Source organism: Gymnoscopelus microlampas, assembly GCF_963454915.1.
Source record: "Gymnoscopelus microlampas genome assembly, chromosome: 7".
Taxonomy (NCBI): Eukaryota; Metazoa; Chordata; class Actinopteri; order Myctophiformes; family Myctophidae; genus Gymnoscopelus; species Gymnoscopelus microlampas.
The window spans coordinates 19,440,493-19,460,741 of NC_139944.1; the positions used below are offsets into that span (position 1 = coordinate 19,440,493).

The following is a 20,249-nucleotide window of genomic DNA, read 5'->3' on the forward strand; positions in this document are numbered from 1 at the left end:
TTGATCGGGCAGACGGGTAGAATTGTTTTCTCCGGTCTTAGAAACGTTCTTAGCGCACGCTTTTATTATCGTACTGCTAAAAACAACAACACGACCGACCGCTATTCCACACATTTTGTGTGTACTATTTCCATCTAAAGCGACGACGGCTTGTTTTATTTGTTGGAGCAATTCAGAGGAAGAGCTACGCAGTTTTCATTCAAAACATCGACGGAACAAAGGAAACAGCGCGAGCACGGAGAAGGAAGGCCGTGGAACCGAATATTATAAAACAAACAAAGGAAGACCCACAATCTTTAATTAAGCTAAAGTTATAGTTTGGTTATAGTTTTATTTTATTTTAAATCCGCAGTAAGCGGGGAATGCAACACATTTACCCCTTTGCTTAAAGGAGCAGTTTGTAGTGTTGCAGCTAACGGTAGCCTACAAAGAAGCGTGGTTAGCATTAGCTAGAAAGCTAACCGGAGTGACTGTTGTTTTTGTTTTGATAACGGTACTTTTTCGTCGATAACAATGGCCGAAGTGTACATTCGCGTGGCGGAGGAGGAGAACGAGGAGCCCATGGAGATCCCGTCCGAGGACGACGGCACCATCCTGCTGTCCACGGTGTCGGCTCAGTTCCCCGGGGCCTGCGGCCTGCGATTCCGCAGCCCCGTGTCCCAGTGCATGCGGGGTGTGCGCCTGGTGGAGGGGGTCCTGCACGCACCCGAGAACGGCTGGGGGAACCTGGTGTATGTGGTCAACTACCCAAAAGGTGCGTGTTAGTGGGTCGGGACCCATTTGTGGGTTGCGGGTCCATTTTTGTGGCGAGTTAATATAATTTATTGTACATTTTGTTTTTGAAATATTTTTTATTTTTAAATAACTTTTCTCCCCCGAAAAAGGGGGATTGAATTAAGTAGTGTAAATAGCCGATCTATAAGCTCAAACATCAAATTTCTCTTTTGGGTCTCGAGCTAAAAGGTTTGTGTTAACGGACTCGGAACACCTTTGAGTGTATCATTACACTTTGTCAGCATAGATGGCCACTGTAATGCATTATTTATGTCTTGCTCTCACCGTGTCAGCCAAGGATTCTCAACCGTATTAATGTCAAGGATTGATTGAATACTTAATTAACACGGTTGTTGACATAACGGCTAGTACAGCCAAATGTTATTATGTTAAAGGGGGCTTGTTTTCATTGTGGCCCATTGTACTCAATTCATCAGTAATACTACATACATACAATCCCCACCCCCCAACCTGGATTCCATTTTTGTCTGAGATGATGTGGGATCTCAATCTACAATGTACACAGATTAATCAATGAATAGCTAAACCGTTGGTTGAAATCTGTTGCCATAGCAGCACTGCAGTAAGAAACCCAGGACTAAATACATAATGGATTGTAAACAAAAAAATAAGAGTAAATAAGTAGTAGTATTTTACAGTAGTAATAATAGGATAATTGAGACTATGCAAGTGTAAAATAATTTAGCTGGGGAGTGACCCCCTGAAGGACCCATGGGGGGGCCAATGAACCCCACGCTGATAATCACTGGTTTATAAAACTACTTTGTCAGCTTAAGACTGACTGACTTTTCTGTGTTTGATGTGTTCATCCATCTCTAGATAACAAACGTAAAATGGAAGAGATCGACGCATCATCAGCTGTGAAGATGAAGAGGGGTGACATGAAGACGTCTGACTTGATAGTATTGGGACTGCCTTGGAAAACAACTGAGCAGGACTTGAAAGACTACTTCGGCACATTTGGAGAGGTCATCATGGTCCAGGTAAGATACAAAACATGGCAAAGGAACAGGCTTTTAAGCATACCTAATTAGTACACGCACATTGACAGTGGGTGCTGGGCCAAAAAACGAACATTTAAAAAAGATTGAGCCCGCACTTGGCTTAACCGTGAAGCCGGAGTGCAGGTACCGTTTTTTTTTAAAGAACATGATTTACCCATGGTCTTCAGTATAATTTATTAATCTTGCATGATGTTTCAGACTGTACAGATTGAGAAATGCAACATACAGCGCAATCTTTGTTTTACTTTTTTTACCATGGTCTACAATATTAGCAGAAAACTGACCTTGCTTTTTTATATGTACTTTGGAACAAGACAATGGCTGATCATGTAATTATCGCCCCTGCAGGTGAAGCGTGATGCGAAGACTGGAAACTCCAAAGGATTTGGCTTTGTGAGGTTCACTGAATACGAAGCTCAAGACAAGGTGGTTGCCCAGCGTCATATGATTGACGGAAGATGGTGCGACTGCAAACTCCCAAACTCAAAGGTTGGGTTCGAGGTTAATATTCCCACCTTTATGCATGACAGAACAAAATACACAATATATAATGGAGGTCTGAACTGAAAGGCCTGCATCAGTAATAAGCTTTATGCTGTTTCTAACTTGCATTGCATTTTTGCCAACACAGCAGGGCCCTGATGAGCCAATGAGGTGCAGGAAGGTGTTTGTTGGCCGCTGCACAGAGGATATGACCACAGATGACCTGCGTCAGTTCTTCATGCAGTATGGCGAGGTTACTGATGTCTTTATCCCCAAGCCATTCCGTGCTTTTGCGTTTGTCACCTTCGCAGATGACCAGGTACTTCATTGATTTTATTGAGCAAATCAGAATTTTACACTCACTACTTATGCCTCATAGCTGACCTGCTTGTGTCTTTCTTTGCAGGTTGCCCAGTCTCTCTGTGGAGAGGACCTAATTGTCAAGGGGGTCAGCGTGCACATTTCAAATGCTGAGCCTAAGCATGGCAATAGGGGGATGGATCGTGCAGGGCGGTTTGGGAATGGTTTTGCTCAAGGGTTTGGCAGTAGCCGTAGTGGGTTAGGGAGCAGCACTAACAGCAATCTGGCAAATTTTGGTTCTTTTAGCCTGAACCCTGCCATGATGGCTGCTGCTCAGGCTGCTCTGCAGAGCAGTTGGGGTATGATGGGGATGCTGGCCAGCCAGCAAGGGCAGACTTCCACCTCAGGAAGCACCTCCACTGGAACCAGTTCCAGTAGGGATCAGAGTGGGTTTTCCAGTTCAGCCAACAGCAACTATGGCACCAGCTCAGCTAGTCTAGGTTGGGGCACTGGCTCAAACTCTGCAACCAGTGGTAGTGGGTTTAGCTCAGGATTTGGGTCCAGTATGGAGTCAAAATCATCTGGGTGGGGTATGTAAGTTATATACTTTGTATGGTAAGTATTGTGAGAAAGATGAGTCTTTTACGAATTTATTTCTGGTGTTATGCGTATCTGAACAACTGAACACTTTTGTGAAAGATGTTTTGTACATTTGGGGAAAAAATGCTAAAGATTTAATTTAGAAAGTGTTGAAGTGAGTTGTTTACAGGATGTCCGACTTAAGTGCTATTTTAATGTCTCCTTTTGTCAAGTTTTTATCTTGATTGATTTCAACTGGATTCTCTAATGCATGCATTGTGAAACGTGACATATGGTCATTCAGAAAATGCATGAGTAATGTTTGTGGGCCACTGTCATCCAACTGTGTCATCATCTACTTGGGATGCAATCTTGCATTGGAAAGAATCTGGTTGAAACGTTAATGTTTAAAGTGCAACTTTATTTGCCGTCAAGTTCCATGGAAAAGCCTTCACTAAAATTTCTTCTGCAGTTCACCTCTCTTCCATTTTCCTGGGAGGAAGCTACTCTTTGGCAGCATTGTTGTGGTGATATCAGTATCACAACTCCCTCTTCCCATCTGTAAATGCTATGCCATCAAACAACGGCTTCACTCCGCATGTTCTAAAGAGACGGTGGGTGTTTTCATTTTTATCCACTTTTAAATGGAAAGAACTGCGCAACTGACATTTTAAGAACTGATGAGTGCGATTGAGGATGGCTTGTGACGAAGAGTGAAGCGATGAGTGAGCGAACGGAGAGAGAAGAGTGCAAAAGGACTGGTTGTGCGATGAAAGGGCCCAATTTGACTGCTTTTGAGTGTGTGAATGGAAGCTGCAGATGCTACAAGCTCCTCCCCTAACATGGACATTCTTTAATTAGTACTTCAAGATCTCCTTTTTTTTTATCTTTGCCATTTTTCCTATCCTTTAGTATATCAAGTGCAAAAGTAGTATCAAACTCATGTAGTGGAATGTTGTGATGAATATTTGTCTTGCTTATATAATCTGATCTGGATGCTGTATGGTGTGTGCTTTCTTGTTTATTGAACTGATCTGTAAGTGTGAACTTGATGTGGATGACACCTGCTGAAGACACTTGGGGGACGTGAGTGTTGGTGTGAGAACGTAGAGTGGTGTGGTTGTAAATGATGCTCAGTAGCTCTTGATGTTTTAAGAGGTGTTTAAAACATGTCAAATGAAGGGAGTTCTCTAATAAAGCTCATTTGAATTAGATATAATTAGTTGATGTTAATTGTGTCGATTTTGTCTATCAAAGAAATCTAATTTGATTCACATATTTAGGGACCTTGGGCTCTGCTGGTCGAGGTCTCCGTCTGAACCCTGACTGAAGTCACTGTTCTGAAGGACGAAGACTGAAGTTCCAACACTTTGTGTGGCCCTCTCAGACATGACATGGGGTTGTACCATCTTTTTTCCACTTTTGATAGCTTATCTGAAGGTGGGTCTTTCTATTTGTAGTCCTAGGTATTAGGTGATGAAGTTGGTTGTCACCCCAAAGAGGCTGGACTTTTTTGTTACCTATTGATTACAATATTTGATAAAGAAATGACATTGTAGATCTGATGTGCATGTTCAGTTTCCTATAGCTTTGATTGGCTCAGCAGCATATTTAAACAGGAAACGCATCAAGGTGTCGCACATTTCCAGTTCAAATCTGATGTTGAGCCAACTCAACAAAGCTATGGGGAAAACGGGTATGCCACCTTGTTGAAAATGGGGACTGCAGTTGTTCAGAGCCTATAGGTGAACATTTGACTAACATGGCATTAGCTGTTTTCACTGAAGAGATATGGTGTAGTGGGAAAAAGTATAGCCCCATGTGGGACCCCAGTCAACAAAATATTAAGTAAAACCCCACTTAGGTTTTGCCGACTAGGTTTATTAATTAAGAAAAGTACAGATCTATGGAGAAATACATCTGAACCACTAACCGAAAGGAAAAGCTAATCTGATGCATGTAAGGAAACTTAAGAATTCTATAGATAAAAACGTTGATAATTTCCAATAAATTCTCATAACAGAAAGTTGACAATAACATACTACAGGTCTTGGTTGCTCAGGGGGCTGTTTTACAGATCTATTATTTATTTGATGTAAATGGAGATTGTGGATCACAGGGCAAATAATATTAGAGGCCAAAAGCTCCTGGACAATGGTTATTGCAATAACTTTGTGAAAAACAGTATTTACAATATTGAGCTGAGATATACATTTACGCAAAATTTACAGCACAAGTGAACAATAGCTGCATTGTAAAGTTAAATTACATTAGTAGGCAAGTGTTTTATTATTTCCCAAACTGAAGGCCTGTGCATTCTCACTATTCCATGCTCTCCTCAGTGTCTACATTCTTCCTTTTCCCAGTAGACTTCTTTAACTCCCTCTTCTCCTGATTGCTACTGGCAAGCTCTTCACTCTTCTTCTGTATATACTTGCTCTGAAAAAATAAATAAAGTTATCAAATACAAAATGGGTTGTCTGCTGTAAAATATTTATATAAATTAACATGGCTTTAAAGTTCTAATGGGATAGTGGCAAAAATGTCAAATGACTGGCCCCAATCTTTTAATGTTTAGTCATGTAAGGTTAAGGTTAAAATGGCACTAACACATGGGCATAATCCCTGAAGACAAATTCCAAATGAGAGATACTCACCAGTTCTCTGCTGCGACGTGCTAAGAGCTTCACATCCTCTGCATTTATTGTGCTTCTCTTAGCATGTCTATGGTACAAATAACACATTCTTTAAAACATTTTTGATGATGAAATTAAATACTAGTAGCCGCAGCTATCCAGGGCTTCTTTGGAGAAAATATAAAAGTTTTGGTAAAATTGTAGACCATTCAAGCCCTGTGTTGCACTGAAATTTGTGACCATACATAACATTGGTTTGGTCGCAGTTTTGATATCTTATTTGTTGTTGCTCCCACTCTTCACTGTGCCCAAATGTGAAAGAATGGGAAGCCATCTGAGAAAGATTTTACATAAAAATATTATGATGGCATGGTGACATATCTGGTCTCCACAATACTTTTCTATGGCCTTATGTGATGTAGAACACATTTTATGCAATGTATATGAAATGTCATTTGCAGACTTATTTGAAAATGCTTCCATAAGTCACATTAAAAGGCACTATAAGTAATTTTCTTTTTTTTAAATATTCTGTTAGCAATCATTGTTAATGAGTGTAACAGGTCTCTGTCTCTACAGCTCTTCAGTAAGCAGAAAATACAATTTCAGGTCAGGAGGATACCAATTTGATCCAATCAGGATAGAGAACCCATACAAGATGAGTGAAATTGGAAGTGATGAGCAGACACAATTAAAACAAACACTAAGAAATTGAAGCCGATATACTCTCTCCTGATGGGGTGAAATTGGCAACCCACCGTGATAAAAATATTTTCTCTTCATTAAAGAGCTGGGGAGACCCCTGTTGCTGGACAAACACTATATCAATGATTACTGTTACAGTAAAGAGCTTTAACTTTTTAACCAAACTTTTAGATTTTGTTTAGTTTCGTGCAACACTTACACACCTTTAATGCGTCCCTGTTGAGAAAAAACTAATCTCAACTAAAAAAGTAGCAACGTTAAGTTGATTATGCTTTTCTGAAAATGTCTGGCAATCTCTGTAGTCATAATTTGCCAGGTCACAAGTGGCTATAACACCTGATTAACCATAACTACTAGGCCAGAGTAACAAGGAAATTGTAATGCTGCAAACCAGTCCTTACCTAGCAAAAGCCTCCAAATCGTTTGCAAATACATCTAGAAAAAAGAAAATCACAGTCAACAAATAGAAGGTGACCTTTAGTCAATGAGCAGCCAGAGACACGTATTTATTCACTAAGTCATAACATTAATGTTAACTTGCTATGATAATGGCAGCAGCTGCAAAGCAGCAGGCTGGACCATACAAGCCTTTTTCTTGTGGGTCTTTAGTCTCACTTGGATAGGATTTAATTACTCAAAACCGTTACATTATTGAGATATATCTGCCTATTTTTTACTGTTATTGAAGTCTATAGCCTCTCAAAACAAATCGTAACACCTCAAAATCACACAACCTTTTGGTGTGACTATTCTTATGCTATTCTCACTCAATTGTGTCATAGGCCAATGCCCCCCCTCCTGTGGTCCCATGTATATAATTGACATTCACATAAGAGTTTTGGATTATAAACCTAAATTAAGTGAGATTACGAACATCCAAATTGCATTTAAGTGGGTTTTGTGTGATAATGTTTTGAGAGGAACCACACTGCAATAATCAGCAGGTCAATAATCTATGAAAGAAATATATATATATATATATATATATATATATATATATATATATATATATATATATATATATATATATATATATATATATACAGTAAAATCCTCTTTTCTGAGAGAGTACAAATGGAACCTTACAGGTCTGTAACTCTTGAGTGTACAGATGCAACCAAATGGACCCTTAGGGTACATTTGGTTGCATTTGTATACTAAATAGGAACTGAGGAATTAGTTAATAGTTAATAGTTAGTCTTAGTTAATACTCACCACATTGCCTGAAAGTAGTTTCAGCTATCGCTGCCATGACATGTCGACTGAACTCCTTCTGACCCTTCTCTCCGACCCCCTGACACATGAGTCCAACATTGTAATGAACCGCAGCCTTCAGTCTCTAAAAAGAAACACAAAAATCAAATCCAGATATGATATGCAAAAGTGTATCTAGTGATGTCATGTAACCAAGTGCATTTACTCAAGTAAGTTCAACAATATCATACAATTTAGTGCCCTTGTACTTTACTTGTATCTAGGCTTCCATTTCATGCTACTTGAGTCATTTTACTCCACTACATTTCAGTGGGAAATATTGTACTTTTTACACCCCTACATTTACAGTTGGACAGGTTTAGTTACTACTTTATTTGCAGATTTAGATTACCGTATTATAAATCCACCAATAGCCTAAATGGTCTCTTTTACTGGTTGAGCTTCCCATGCTACCCGAGTATAATGAAGTCATTATAATAAGCTCTACCTTTACCAGTTGCAACTTTTAGTAACACATTAATGATCAATAATGTGTATCAATAATTATTGAAACAGTCCAACATGATATATTATTCTGAAAGGGCCAATCTGCATTATGACCAGTGGTGGAAAGTAAGTACAAGTACTGTACTTAAGTAAAATGTTGAGGTACTTTTACTTTACTGAAGTATTTCATTTTTTAAAACTTTTACTAAAGTAACTTTACTTAATAGTTACTTGAATTATTATTACATACAAACATACATTAATCACTTCAGCCCTATTTGTGAGCTTGTAGATCTGTTATTTTGTATTATAATACATTTTATACATAATGATAATTTGTGAAACAGGACATTCTGCATAATGAGTACTTTTACTTTTGGTACATTTTGATGCCAATGCTTTTGTACCTTTACTCAAGTAACAGAGTATTTCTGCATTGCAGTATTGATACTTTTACCTAAGTAAGAAATGTGAGTACTTCGTCCACCATTGGGTGGTATTGTTACTTTTTAAGTCAGATCTGGTAATGGTATACTTCTTCCACTAGCTGAGTGTATCTTTATACACATAAAGACTTTAGTCTTCTCTCACCTGATGTGTTTCTTCCTTTTCCGTAGACATTTTGTTAAAAAAAGAACTCTTGATCGATAATATACCACTAAACAACTAACAATCAATATATCGCTAAATGTGCCATTAAATGTGTGTTTCTAAATCATCCTCTGATTCCTCTCACTAAAACAAAAGTTTCGCGGCTCAAATCTGTCATCCATGTTGTTGTCAAATCTACCGTCCAACCAAATACAACTTTCTTTAAAGTGACAAAAATCACAGCGCCACCTGTTGGGTTGGAGTGAAACAACACTTCAAAATTACACCACAGTGCGAGAGAACTGGGCCCTTTGCAAAGTGGGTACCTAAACATTGTGGGCACCTCAATGTTAAATTGGTTATTTCACCCCCAAAATGTATAAAATAAAATAAATATATGCTGTGGAAATGGAAACATGCATGGTGCATCATAATCAGACATTTACATTTCAACTTCTTATTTGCCCAAAATTAGGTTGTTTGTAGCAATTGTAGAAATATTAGGCTTTAAATGTAATGCTGACATGCATGCTTGACCTCACCTCACCTCAACACACACGCACGCACGCACGCACGCACGCACGCACGCACGCACGCACGCACACACACACACACACACACACACACACACACACACACACACACACACACACACACACACACACACACACACACACACACACACACACACACACACACACACACCTGACCATCGTGAAAGGCCATCGTATATTACAATGGATCCAATGTAGTTATAATTTAGTCACAAGCTCTTGTAAATATACTTGTAATTGGTTAAATAAAAAAATTAAATAAAAATTGAATACTGGACTTTTACTTGTAACATAGTACCTATTTCCACATGGTGTTATTGATACTTTTACTTAAGTAAACATAATTGAATACTTTTCCCACCACTGCATGTATCATCATAACCCCCACCTCCTCCATGAGTTTATCCATATGGCCCTTATGAGCAAATCCAATGACCACACGAGCTGTGGATTTCTTCATCACAGTAACAATCGTCTGAAGGCCCCATAGTAAGACTCAGTATCACTGATCACCAATCCAACCCATGCAGGTCCACCCAAAACCGCCTCATAATCTGGAGCAGTGGTTCTCAAACTTTAAAATGTCACGGCCTCCCCTTAACTCTGACAGTGTACAAATGACAGACTTGTAACGGTCAATTTAGACCCCCTAAACTAAAGGAACCCAGAGAGTCCCTGGAATCCACTGATCTGGAGCATAGCTCGCACCTGATTGGATGAAGAATGGAAGTTCTTAGGCTAGAATATTAAAATCTCTCCTACACAGATTCCACAAAGAAAAATATCTAATAATTCTCTTTTGACACTGTCAATGAAGACATTCAGCTCCAGCAGTAATACAAACAAGCAAATTAGAGGCAATATGCAATGTCGATTACACTCACCAGAGGGAAGTATTTGTCAAGTGCGTGGAACCTGAACTACTTGTAATGACACATCTTAGTCTGTAGCAGTTCACCTGGAAGGCATCACTACTTGGGATTGTTCAAAAGAAGGAGCCAAGGAGGGGAACTGGTTCCGGTCACACAGACAGGAGCAGGTGCCAAAGTAACTGACCTGCAAAAGGTACAAAGCATCTGGAATATTCTCTGTCTCTTTTTTTGTTTTTACAAATATCCTTTGCAAGTAGAGAGTACGAGCATATGAGCATGAGAATATAACAATAAATCCTGTGGGATAACCCTCCTCCCCTCTCTCCCCCAAAAGCATTTGAATGGACTCACTAAACCAGAGTGATGTTAACTTCTGGGAACTCATTAGTGTGATGTAGGCAGCAGAAAGCCAGCATATTTCAAATTGTAACCTTCAATTGACTGATGATATACAACCATAATTGTAAACCATAAAAAGTAAAAGGTCTACGTTCAAAATGTTTGCTATATGAGCCAGGTTTAGTAATTCATACACTTGAAAAGGTCTGGTTCTTCTTGGATGTCAAGGAGGAAGTGCTGCTCCATGTATCAAGTTGCTTTGTTTACAAGACTGTTGCCATGGAAGCGAAGTTCCCGGATGGACAATATACTCTGTCACTGTAGCAACTTTCAGCAACATGTCAAGTGTTGCCAGATTCTGTGAGAGAAACAAGCAACCAGGTCTATGAAAACAAGCCCAAAAGAAGCGACTATTATTAGAACACATGAGCACATGAGTACATGAGTACATAATACATTGGCTATACGTACATGAGGATTGGTTATTTGAAAAAAGACATCTTGAAAAAAAAGTGAAATACATTATTTGTATAATATTTTTTTTGACAAATCACACACGAATCTGGTACAGGGGTCACAAAATACTTTGTTTTAAATAGGGGGTCCGTGGACAAATACCTATTCATTTGGGGGTCCGGTCCTTGACCTTGACATGAAAATGTTTGAGAACATCTCAGCCCAAATAAGCAAGCCCAAATAAGCAAGCCCAAAAAAACGAAACCCGCAAGTTGGCCGCAACCACCAACAAGCAACTTTACAGAAAAACAAGGCCAAAGTTGCTTATTATAAGCGGACATGGCAACCCTGATCATGTCCCTGTGGCAACATGTCCTGCAGCTCTGTTGGCATTTACCATGTTAAGTTGGTTATTAAACTACCTGAGGGTCACTGTTGTCACAGGAAAACCCCACTAAAGTGCTCCTTTATCACGGTGGTAAAAACGACCACATGGCAACATATTGACAGCAGGAAAGACAACCCAGGCGCTCAAAGTGAGTAAAGCTTTGGACAATGATTAGATGCTCTTGGAACAATATGGGAACGAACAGTGGTGGTCTAAGTACCCACATTTTTCGATTAAAGTATCCATACTGCAATGTAGAAGTACTCTGTCCCGGAATTCAAAACTGACTTGAGTAAAAGTACAAAATATTGGCATCAAAAGTACCAAAAGTAAAAGTACTCATGCAGAATGTCCCCATATCACAATTTTTCAAATGTATAAAAATGTTTTGAAAATAGCAGTATACAATATTTGCCTTTGAGATGTAGTGGAGTAGAAGTATAAAAGTACTGAAAATTGGAAATCCAGTAAAGTAAAAATACCTCAAAATTGTACTTAAGTACTGTACTTGAGTAAATGTACTTAGTTACTTTACACCACTGCAACAATATGGGAACGAACGAAGATGTATCCAAACAAGAGAACGTAGGTCCCATGACGATAATAGCACCATCAGTGTGATGGAGAAAGTGTCCTGCACACCTCAGTGTTTGCTTCTGAATTGCAGATGGATGATGATAATATCCATAATATGAGTCCTGCCAGAGAACCTCCAGCTCTGCCAAAGACATGCAATGAGGAACCCTCAGACCTTCATCAGGTAAGATGGAGTAATGCAACGTTACACTAAGATGATTTAAATGATATCATTCTGGAATATCTGTCACCACCACAGCATGTCAACATTTATTGGAATCACAGTGAAGACGGGCAAAGGCAAATCTTCTCTTCTCTTCTCTTCTCTTCTCTTCTCTTCTCTTCTCTTCTCTTCTCTTCTCTTCTCTTCTCTTCTCTTCAGATTGTTTCTAGGCGTAGTCAACACCCACCAATCCTCCAGAACAACACCTGGACACTAGCAGTGCCATTTAAGGAGCAGCGGCATCATCGTACCCCCAGTGACTCCATCGGCAACAACTTCAGCCCCCGGGCACAGGACCTGAAGATTCACAACCTTCAGAACAGATTCAACAAGGTCCATGGATCCATGAGAAACTTGCCTCGACATTGTATCCTTTCAAATTCTTTCAATACTTGAAATCTGAGGATCATTTATTTTAAACATTTAACAGTTTCCACTAAGCATCTGTTTAAGAAAGTAGTTAGCAGATATATTGCACTTTCACCTTAGCGCTAGGTATACTCTTGGTTGCTTGTTTTTACGGGAAATGCACTTAAGACTAAAAAGGGGTTTTAACTTAATTCAGTCTTTCAGCATCTCTGCCATCTAGGAGACAAAAGCTTCCTCAAGTAGGAAGGTAAACATTCAAACATTTTCTTTTAAATTGCTGTATCCCATTTGGTGTTTTTTCTTTTAATCGAAGCACCTTGTATGATTCGTATGTCTTTCCCAAGGTATTCAACCTCACCTTGGACAAATCCCAATCCAAGAGACCCCCTGAGACCCAGCAGCCCACCTTTGACCCCTGAAGAGCAACTGGAGATCATGCGCAGTCAGGAGAAGTTGGTGTGGACCACCGAGGCAGAACCTACTGAGAGAGATCTGGAGGCAAGCATTTGATTAATTAACCACATGAACACCAGATTCCCTATTCTGGTCATAGCGACTTAAAAGTGCAAGATCGGAATAAGCAGAGTAAGCATGAACTCTAACAACAAAGTAAATGACACATAAGTAGAATGCAGAGAAAACAGTGTATGCCTCAATGTATGTAATGCCTCAAAGAAACTAGGATACAAGGTAAACAATGAATCTAGCATGGGCGATTCCACGTTAACAAACCTGGCTGCAGGATACACTGTTGTCGTATCCTGAATGTAAATATAACAATATCCATTATCATAAATGTACATAATACAGCATGTAGCCTGTCTCTATTATTTTGTAAATGTGATCTCTTGTTGGCCCTGTAACAATGCACATGTGTTTATGCCATCTGAAAGTTGCTATGTGTGCTACTACACAAATGTCACAAAGACAAACTGCGAAAAGAGTTCTGGTTTGAACATGAATAAACTTTTCTTCTTTGTACTTTCCTCACCCAGAGATATGTGCACTACATTGCCCATGGCATCCACACTTCCATGCTAGCCCCTCAGCCTCCACAGCAGAGCTTCTCGCATCGGCTGCCTTCCATCACGGAGGAGGACAGTACCAGGCCCAACCAGAGCCTGAGGAGCAACCTGCTGGAGGAGATCAGCCAGGACTATGACTTCAGTATGAAGAAGAGCATAGGTAATGACAAAACTATTGATCTTATAAATCACAGCACTGACTATGGCGCTATTTAGACCAGTGATATATTGAATATTGAGTCCTGGGTACCTGGTAATTGGTGACTAATTTAGACTTGGGACACAAGGTCAACGCAGTTCTGATAATATAGAAAATTAGGCTTTGTTCAGACTGCAGGTAATGACATAGGCGTGAGTAATGCTTATGCTTATACTCTGTCTGTAAAACCAATCTGTAGTTAGGCCAAAAATCAGACATAGCCTTAGGAGCATTCCTGGCCCCCATTGCTGGGATAAACAGTTTTGAAGTACACTATGACGTGCTGAGATCTACGTATTTACTTACATAATATGAAATAAACCAGCTTTGCAAAGAGGGAATTCCCATAGTTGATGCAGCATCACACCTCCACGTTTTGGCATCCATCTCTCTCCCCTCCAGTGGACTATGTCCTGATGGACCCGCTGGAGCGCCAGCGTCTGTCCATCTCCTGCATTCCCATCAGGCCCTTTCCCAGGAGGGTGATCCGTGCGCCGGTGCCGTGGGCCGCCAGCTACAAGGATGCTTTTGACTGGCAGACCCAGCACCTGTTCACTGTCAACCACATGATGCATCATCTGCAAGACGCCTGGCTCAACAGGTAATCAGCCAACCAGTGGTGGAAAAAGTACTCAAATGTGTTACTTAAGTAAAAGTATCAACACTGCAATGTAGAAATACTCTGTTACAATTAAAAGTCCGGAATTCAAAATTTACTTAAAAGTACTAAAAGTACATTTTTTTTAATTAAAAGTACAAAAGTATTGGTATCAAAATGTACTTAAAGTACCAAAAGTAGAAAGTACTCATTCTGCAGAATGTCCCATTTCACAAGTTTTCAAATGTTTACAAGCTCACAGCTTGTAGATCGGCTATTTTCAAATTGAAATCACATTTAAACACATGAACCTTAGCATCCCTAATTCTGGGGTAAACATTCAGTGGAAATAGCCGATTTAGAAGCCCACAATGCAACCCTTTGTGAGCTTGTAGATCTGTTATTCTTTTTAATTGTTGACAAATCTTCTGTTCTGGGGGTCGCTGCACAAAATGTTCTCAAATTGGGGTTCGCGGCCAAATGCATATCAATTTGGGGGTCCTTGACATGAAAATGTTTGAGAACCACTGCTGTATCCACTGCTGGCAGCCTGGCACTGCCACGTTTTGTTAATCTCCATCTTCTTTCAGTTTCTCCTCCTTGCGGTTTGTGCGACTGGGGGACCTGTTTTCATCCAACCTCCCCCTTCTTCCATCTGAGTTTGAACAGCTGGTCCGGAGACAGTGCCAAGCCACCAGAGACCAATTGATCCACAAGTAAGTGTGCTCAGTGAGTAATTTAACAAGCTATCAACTAACTATAACTATGTAGTCTGTCAGTTAGTCACACAAACTGTCAGGCAGTGCATCCTTAATTTATACTCCTGAGAAATTCTGACTGACTTTTTGAATAAATAGCATACATTCTATTGGTGATAGAAATATAATCAAGGCACTCTCGTTTTTGAAAAAAACAAGTGAATCCATACCCTTTTGGCTTTCTTTTTCTCTGTGCAATGTACAGCAGTAACTAAGAGATTGAGCATGTGATTAATACGTTGATATGTAAAGATCACAAATATCTCTTGGACATAAATGAGGAGACATTACAGGACTGCATGTCCAATATGCTGGGAGCAGCACTCATTTGAAATCAGATCCTCAGTAATAGGTGAACCACCTCCCATTGCCACGGGTGAGTGGTGACCTTTTTCCCTCTTGTCTCCTGAATCATTATATCATTGCTGCCATTATGCTGCCATTCTGGTGGTGCCAGAAGACACAAGAAGACAGAAGACAACCATTTGCTCCTCCAATTTGCTCATTCCGTCCTTTAAATAGCAACGCGGCATACTGTAGTTGCAGATGCACCTGGCACTTAAAGACAATGTGGACACTCCCCCCCCCCCCCATCATGTCATTGTATACTATGCACTCTGATTGCATGCTGAAACATGAACCCTTCTCATTTGAATTGGTAATGGCCACCAATTTGTAGATTCCCTATTCACTATGAGCTTCTGCTTAGATACCATTATTATTGGTTTGTTCAGTCAAGCCAAGGAGACACAATTTGCCTGTGTAGCTGTTGACCATATTCCCACAGCAGCCATTTTGCTCTAAGGTCTCACTGTCATGTCTTCCCCAAGTATGACCAGAGATGGTACATGAAACCGAGATACAACTAGAAAAAGTGCTCCTCGGAGCACAGGTCTCCGTCAGGTCAGGTAGGTTATTGTGGGCTCCTGGTGGCGCTATACTAGGCCAATGTGAAAAGGGTGACATTTCTTCTTAGGCCTTTCAATTCATTTTGTTCCAAAAATGTGTTTAGCTAAATTAGACCTGCTGGTGGCGCTATAACAGGCCAATGTGAATGTGAAAAGGGGGCATTTCTTCCTCGGCCTAGTGGGAATCTTTATGCAAAATTTCACGGAAATTGCACACTGCGTTCATGTTTTGAGGCATTTTGTTCAAAACTGACCAATCCTGCAAACTTTGGAAGCCACTGTAAGCCAAATAGGATGGAATATAAAATATCGGACAGATCCATCAGAATCACATGACTATGGAGATACTGTGTACCAATTTGCGTGTTTTTTGGACGGAATCTGAAGGAATAATCTCCAAAAATGTATTTTACATAAGTCGCCTCCTGGTGGCGCTGTAAAAAGCAGATGTGAAAAATACAGTGCAGATGTTTTTCCTTGGCCTCTAGGGAGTGTGCGTGCAAAGTTTCATGCAGATCGGTGCAGCTATAGTTAAAACTGCAAATCGGCCTGTTATAGCGCCACCATGAGGCTGATTTGAAATGTCAAGTGGCATTTCTTCATCGGCCTAGTGGGAATGTGCGTGTGCAATTTTATGGAAATGGCAAGCTGCGTTCATGATTTGAGGCAGTTTGTTCAAAACGGACCAATCCTGCAAACTTTGGAAGCCAACCTTAGCCAGATGAGGATATGGGAAATCGGACAGATCCGGGTTGATCACATGACTATAGAGATACTGTGTACCGATTTGCATGACGTTTGGTTAAAAGCTGTAGGTATAATGGGAAAAAAATGGGTTTTGCACAAATCGGCCTCCTGGTGGCGCTATGACAGGCCCATGTGAAAAATGTGGGGCAGAGGTTCTGAATTGGCATCCAGGGAGTGGGTGTGCACAGTTTCGCAGTGACCGGGCCAACGGTGCCGGAGATTAGCCGCTCGCAGACAGATGGACACACGGACGGACGGACGGACGGACAGGGGGAAAAACATACTCTCTCGCCATGCCTTTCGGCCTGGCGGAGACAATAACTTTGAGTCATTTCCTGTATCAGTTTTCTACTCTCCTGTAGCAGTTTTCTACTCAAATATATAATATCAAATACAGTACCACAGCATAGCAAGCTACATAACCGTATGATTCTGTATCGCACTGGACAATAAAGAGCTTGTTTTGATGTCATTCCTTCCCAGTTTGCAATGATGAGGCAGATCGTTCGGATTACAGATGTTTATTTAAACACCGTCAAACTGTGATAGAAAAATAAACACGCAAGGTAAACATATAACATAAACACCAAACCAAACCATAACAGGTAACAAAAAGAAAACAATAGAAAACAAATCACCTTTCTGGCTGCATGTAGGTATGAAAAGGAATGCACGGGGGGGAGAAGGGAGTCCAGGTTTCCCAAACAAAACAACTGAAATAATTCGAACAACCAATGAATGAAACTTATAATGAAATTAGACAAAGAACCCAAAATTACGAATGAAAATACAAAACATGAACCAAAAACGCACCTTTAGATGTCACCGGCCATTGGCCAACACACGGAACAAACAATTCATGCCTCTGCTGTCTGCAGAGACACGACAAAACTGTAGCAGGAAGCGCAATACCCAGCCGTGTGGAAACACTTTCCAAAATAATGTTCCGGCAGGAAATGACGTAATATTTGGCAACTTTATTACACAGAGAAAACAACAACAAAAAATAAAGTCGAACAGAAACATAGTGCGGCAGCTACAGCTGTTGTTTATCTACCACCTTTGACCCTGTCACAATTTATCTTCGGCTTAGAGAAAAAAACATTGCTCAGCCCAATTGATTCCACAAACAAGCAATAAGAAAATGTTTTACATCTATGCCACACCTTTTCTTTCTGTTCCAGGTGGCTGCCACACTGTGCATCCCTCTTTGTCAAACACAAGGAGCTGTGGCTTCCCCTGGTGCCCCAGAGTGACAGAGTGGCTCCGGTCCGTGCCCAGGAGTTCTTTTCCTGCGTGGCTGCACTCATGTCTCTGCAGTTGCGTAGCATGGTCATAGCTTCACTAGAGGACCTGTTGCACTTCTTTAGCATACATCAGGTTTGGACTCACTGCTCACTTGTTTTTCTGTTGTGTGTCTCTCTGTGTCTGTCTTTATCCGGAGCTAACCTCGCACCGCTGGACCACTCAGTGCTATATAATATATGAAAATATATTATAAATGTAGATATAATATTTAACTTGAATTTTATAATTTAAGTCAAAGGGGCTCGATTTGGGCTGAATCCTTGCCCAAATTTGGAGATGACATTATTATCAATATGAAAGGCTGAGTGCATGCAGCTTTATGGTCATTTGGCTCAATAGAAATCGAATCCTTCAAAGTGCAGGAAAGCAGATGCAGTATTACTGCATCTATTTTCGTGCGCTTTGAATGATTTCTTACTGAGTAAGAACACAAAAGGCTTGCATGACAAACAACAGAAGTCTGGTGAGCAAGACTGACGTTATCAACAATATGATGTCAGAGATCCACGCCATCAGGCCCTGTCTTGGTTTAATTCAAGCTCAAATTTGTACATACAACTTTTTTAGTTTACACACTTTTGTTTGTGTTACGGATTGTGAGCACGATACCTTACAACTGAAAAATTCTTCCAAAGTGTCAAGGATTGATTTCAACCACTGCACAAGGAATTGTGGAATGTAATATTTTAACTTGAATCCTCACAACATAATTTAGTCTGCAGAATTGTGGCATCCTATTGGCAATACTGACACATTCCAGCTCGCTACACAAACCTGATCCCTAGGACTGACTGTCCACACTGTTATTTGCAAGTGATCAGATCAGATTTGCGTATTCAGACATTGACAAATCTGCATTGGTTGTTGTGGTAACGACGTAACGACATAGGCGTGAGTAATACTTATGATTATACTCTGTCGTACGACGGTGTTGCTCGCCGAAACATAGCCGATCTACAAGCTGACAATGCATCTCAATGCGATGATCGATGCTGCCATCTCTTTCAGGAAGGTAATGACTTCGGCGAGGTGTTTGATGACATGAGGTACGTGCAGCCCCAGGTGCTGCTGGTCAAGCTGGAGGTGGAGGAGCCACGCATCGTGTTCAACCCCAGTCTCCAGGAATGCTGGGAGCTCATACGCAGAGCCTTCCTGGAGATCATCAAGAGTGCCGAGATGCTCCCTCAGGTACATGGGTCAGCACCTGGCAATGTTACAACTCCTCCTCTATGTAACGGGAGCCCTTGTGGATGTCTTGACGCAGTTTTCTAGCATCTCTGTCAGTAGTGTCCTGCAGGCGATGCCCCCCCCCCACCAAAATATTTTCTCCAAATTTAGTCATTATGGCAGTTAATTCTTCCCCACACGCTATTGTAAAAAAAGAAAAAAAGGTTAAAACATCCGCACACCGGTTTAAAGCTCCCAAACAATTTGCATTAATGGCGCAACGTTTCGACCTTATAGGTCTTCATCAGGCAAAAAAAATGCTATTGTACCCCTGGTACACTGGCAGGTGAGGAGCCACCACCAGGGAGGATGTAGTGCCTCCATCCTACTTCTCCAGTTGAAGGGGGGGGGGGTACTTTCTTCAATTTTATTTTGTAGAACCAACACAGTGTATATAACCTGGAGCTCCTTGTTGCTTCTAACATTCTATAAATGTATAGGAAGAATTACTCACATTTACTCATGAGGAGGATGCACTGTTTTACTTTTATTTCTTGAATCTGATTTATTATTTTATTCATCAATCATATAATAATGCTTAATTTCATTCTCTATTACATGCCAGTGTCGTGTGGCAGTGTCGCACAGTGATGCTGCACCGCGACAATTTGTGAACTTAAATTCGCCACGTGACACGCCCATGACAAAGTATTATGCCAGGCTTAATGATTGATTTTTTTATTTTGCCATGTTTTTTGGTGTCCAGGTGGAGTGCAGCCTGTTCCCAGACATCCAGAACCTGTTCCTATACACTGTCAGACCTGATGAGTTGCTGGTTACTGAAATAATCAACAAAGCTAAAGACATTTTCCACAAGAACACAGTGGGACCCAAAAAGTAGGAGGGCATTACTTGACGCTATATGACCAATTTTCATGTACAATCACGGGGGTGGTGTTATGAATAAG

At 40.6% G+C, this 20,249-nt stretch overlaps 3 protein-coding genes across 6 annotated transcripts in view; 2 read left to right on the plus strand and 1 right to left on the minus strand.

The window, feature by feature from the left end:
• tardbpb (TAR DNA binding protein b) lies at positions 1–4,380 on the plus strand. Of its 4 annotated transcripts, none has more exons than XM_084062108.1 (5): positions 1–754; positions 1,615–1,778; positions 2,148–2,300; positions 2,431–2,601; positions 2,689–4,380. In XM_084062108.1, the coding sequence occupies exons 1-5, from the start codon at positions 514–516 to the stop codon at positions 3,178–3,180; spliced, it is 1,221 nt and encodes a 406-aa protein (XP_083918234.1). In that variant the 5' UTR covers positions 1–513; the 3' UTR covers positions 3,181–4,380. The 4 variants fall into 4 exon arrangements, with proteins under 4 accessions (XP_083918234.1, XP_083918235.1, XP_083918236.1 ...); XM_084062109.1 differs by having other exon boundaries at positions 2,434–2,601; XM_084062110.1 differs by having other exon boundaries at positions 2,148–2,288.
• A 65-nt stretch (positions 4,381–4,445) lies between these two features.
• On the minus strand, positions 4,446–8,981 carry cenps (centromere protein S). The gene is made up of 5 exons (XM_084062112.1): positions 8,795–8,981; positions 7,718–7,841; positions 6,904–6,937; positions 5,819–5,885; positions 4,446–5,600 (listed from the first exon to the last, which is right to left on the minus strand). The coding sequence occupies exons 1-5, from the start codon at positions 8,822–8,824 to the stop codon at positions 5,484–5,486; spliced, it is 372 nt and encodes a 123-aa protein (XP_083918238.1). The 5' UTR covers positions 8,825–8,981; the 3' UTR covers positions 4,446–5,483.
• A 3,112-nt stretch (positions 8,982–12,093) lies between these two features.
• The window catches only part of dnah3 (dynein axonemal heavy chain 3), a 40,358-nt gene continuing 32,202 nt past the window's right edge, over positions 12,094–20,249 (plus strand). The window contains exons 1-10 of the mRNA XM_084061746.1: positions 12,094–12,163; positions 12,362–12,569; positions 12,776–12,818; positions 12,916–13,069; positions 13,567–13,756; positions 14,198–14,396; positions 14,984–15,109; positions 17,991–18,186; positions 19,123–19,302; positions 20,048–20,178. Of these exons, the coding sequence (XP_083917872.1) occupies positions 12,095–12,163; positions 12,362–12,569; positions 12,776–12,818; positions 12,916–13,069; positions 13,567–13,756; positions 14,198–14,396; positions 14,984–15,109; positions 17,991–18,186; positions 19,123–19,302; positions 20,048–20,178 (1,496 nt within the window). The 5' untranslated portion in view covers position 12,094. The remainder of the gene's footprint in view (positions 12,164–12,361; positions 12,570–12,775; positions 12,819–12,915; positions 13,070–13,566; positions 13,757–14,197; positions 14,397–14,983; positions 15,110–17,990; positions 18,187–19,122; positions 19,303–20,047; positions 20,179–20,249) is intronic.

Bases quoted from the DNA above. Each gene is read 5' to 3' on its own strand.
- cenps (XM_084062112.1), bottom strand. From the start codon at position 8,824: ATGTCTACGGAAAAGGAAGAAACACATCAG. The intron at 5,886-6,903 runs GTAAGGACTGGT...TTTGTACCATAG, and splicing joins GATTTGGAGGCTTTTGCTAG to ACATGCTAAGAGAAGCACAA. The intron at 5,601-5,818 runs GTGAGTATCTCT...TTATTTTTTCAG, and splicing joins CACGTCGCAGCAGAGAACTG to AGCAAGTATATACAGAAGAA.
- tardbpb (XM_084062108.1), top strand. From the start codon at position 514: ATGGCCGAAGTGTACATTCGCGTGGCGGAGGAGGAGAACGAGGAGCCC. The intron at 2,301-2,430 runs GTTAATATTCCC...TTGCCAACACAG, and splicing joins ACTCAAAGGTTGGGTTCGAG to CAGGGCCCTGATGAGCCAAT. The intron at 2,602-2,688 runs GTACTTCATTGA...CTTTCTTTGCAG, and splicing joins TCACCTTCGCAGATGACCAG to GTTGCCCAGTCTCTCTGTGG.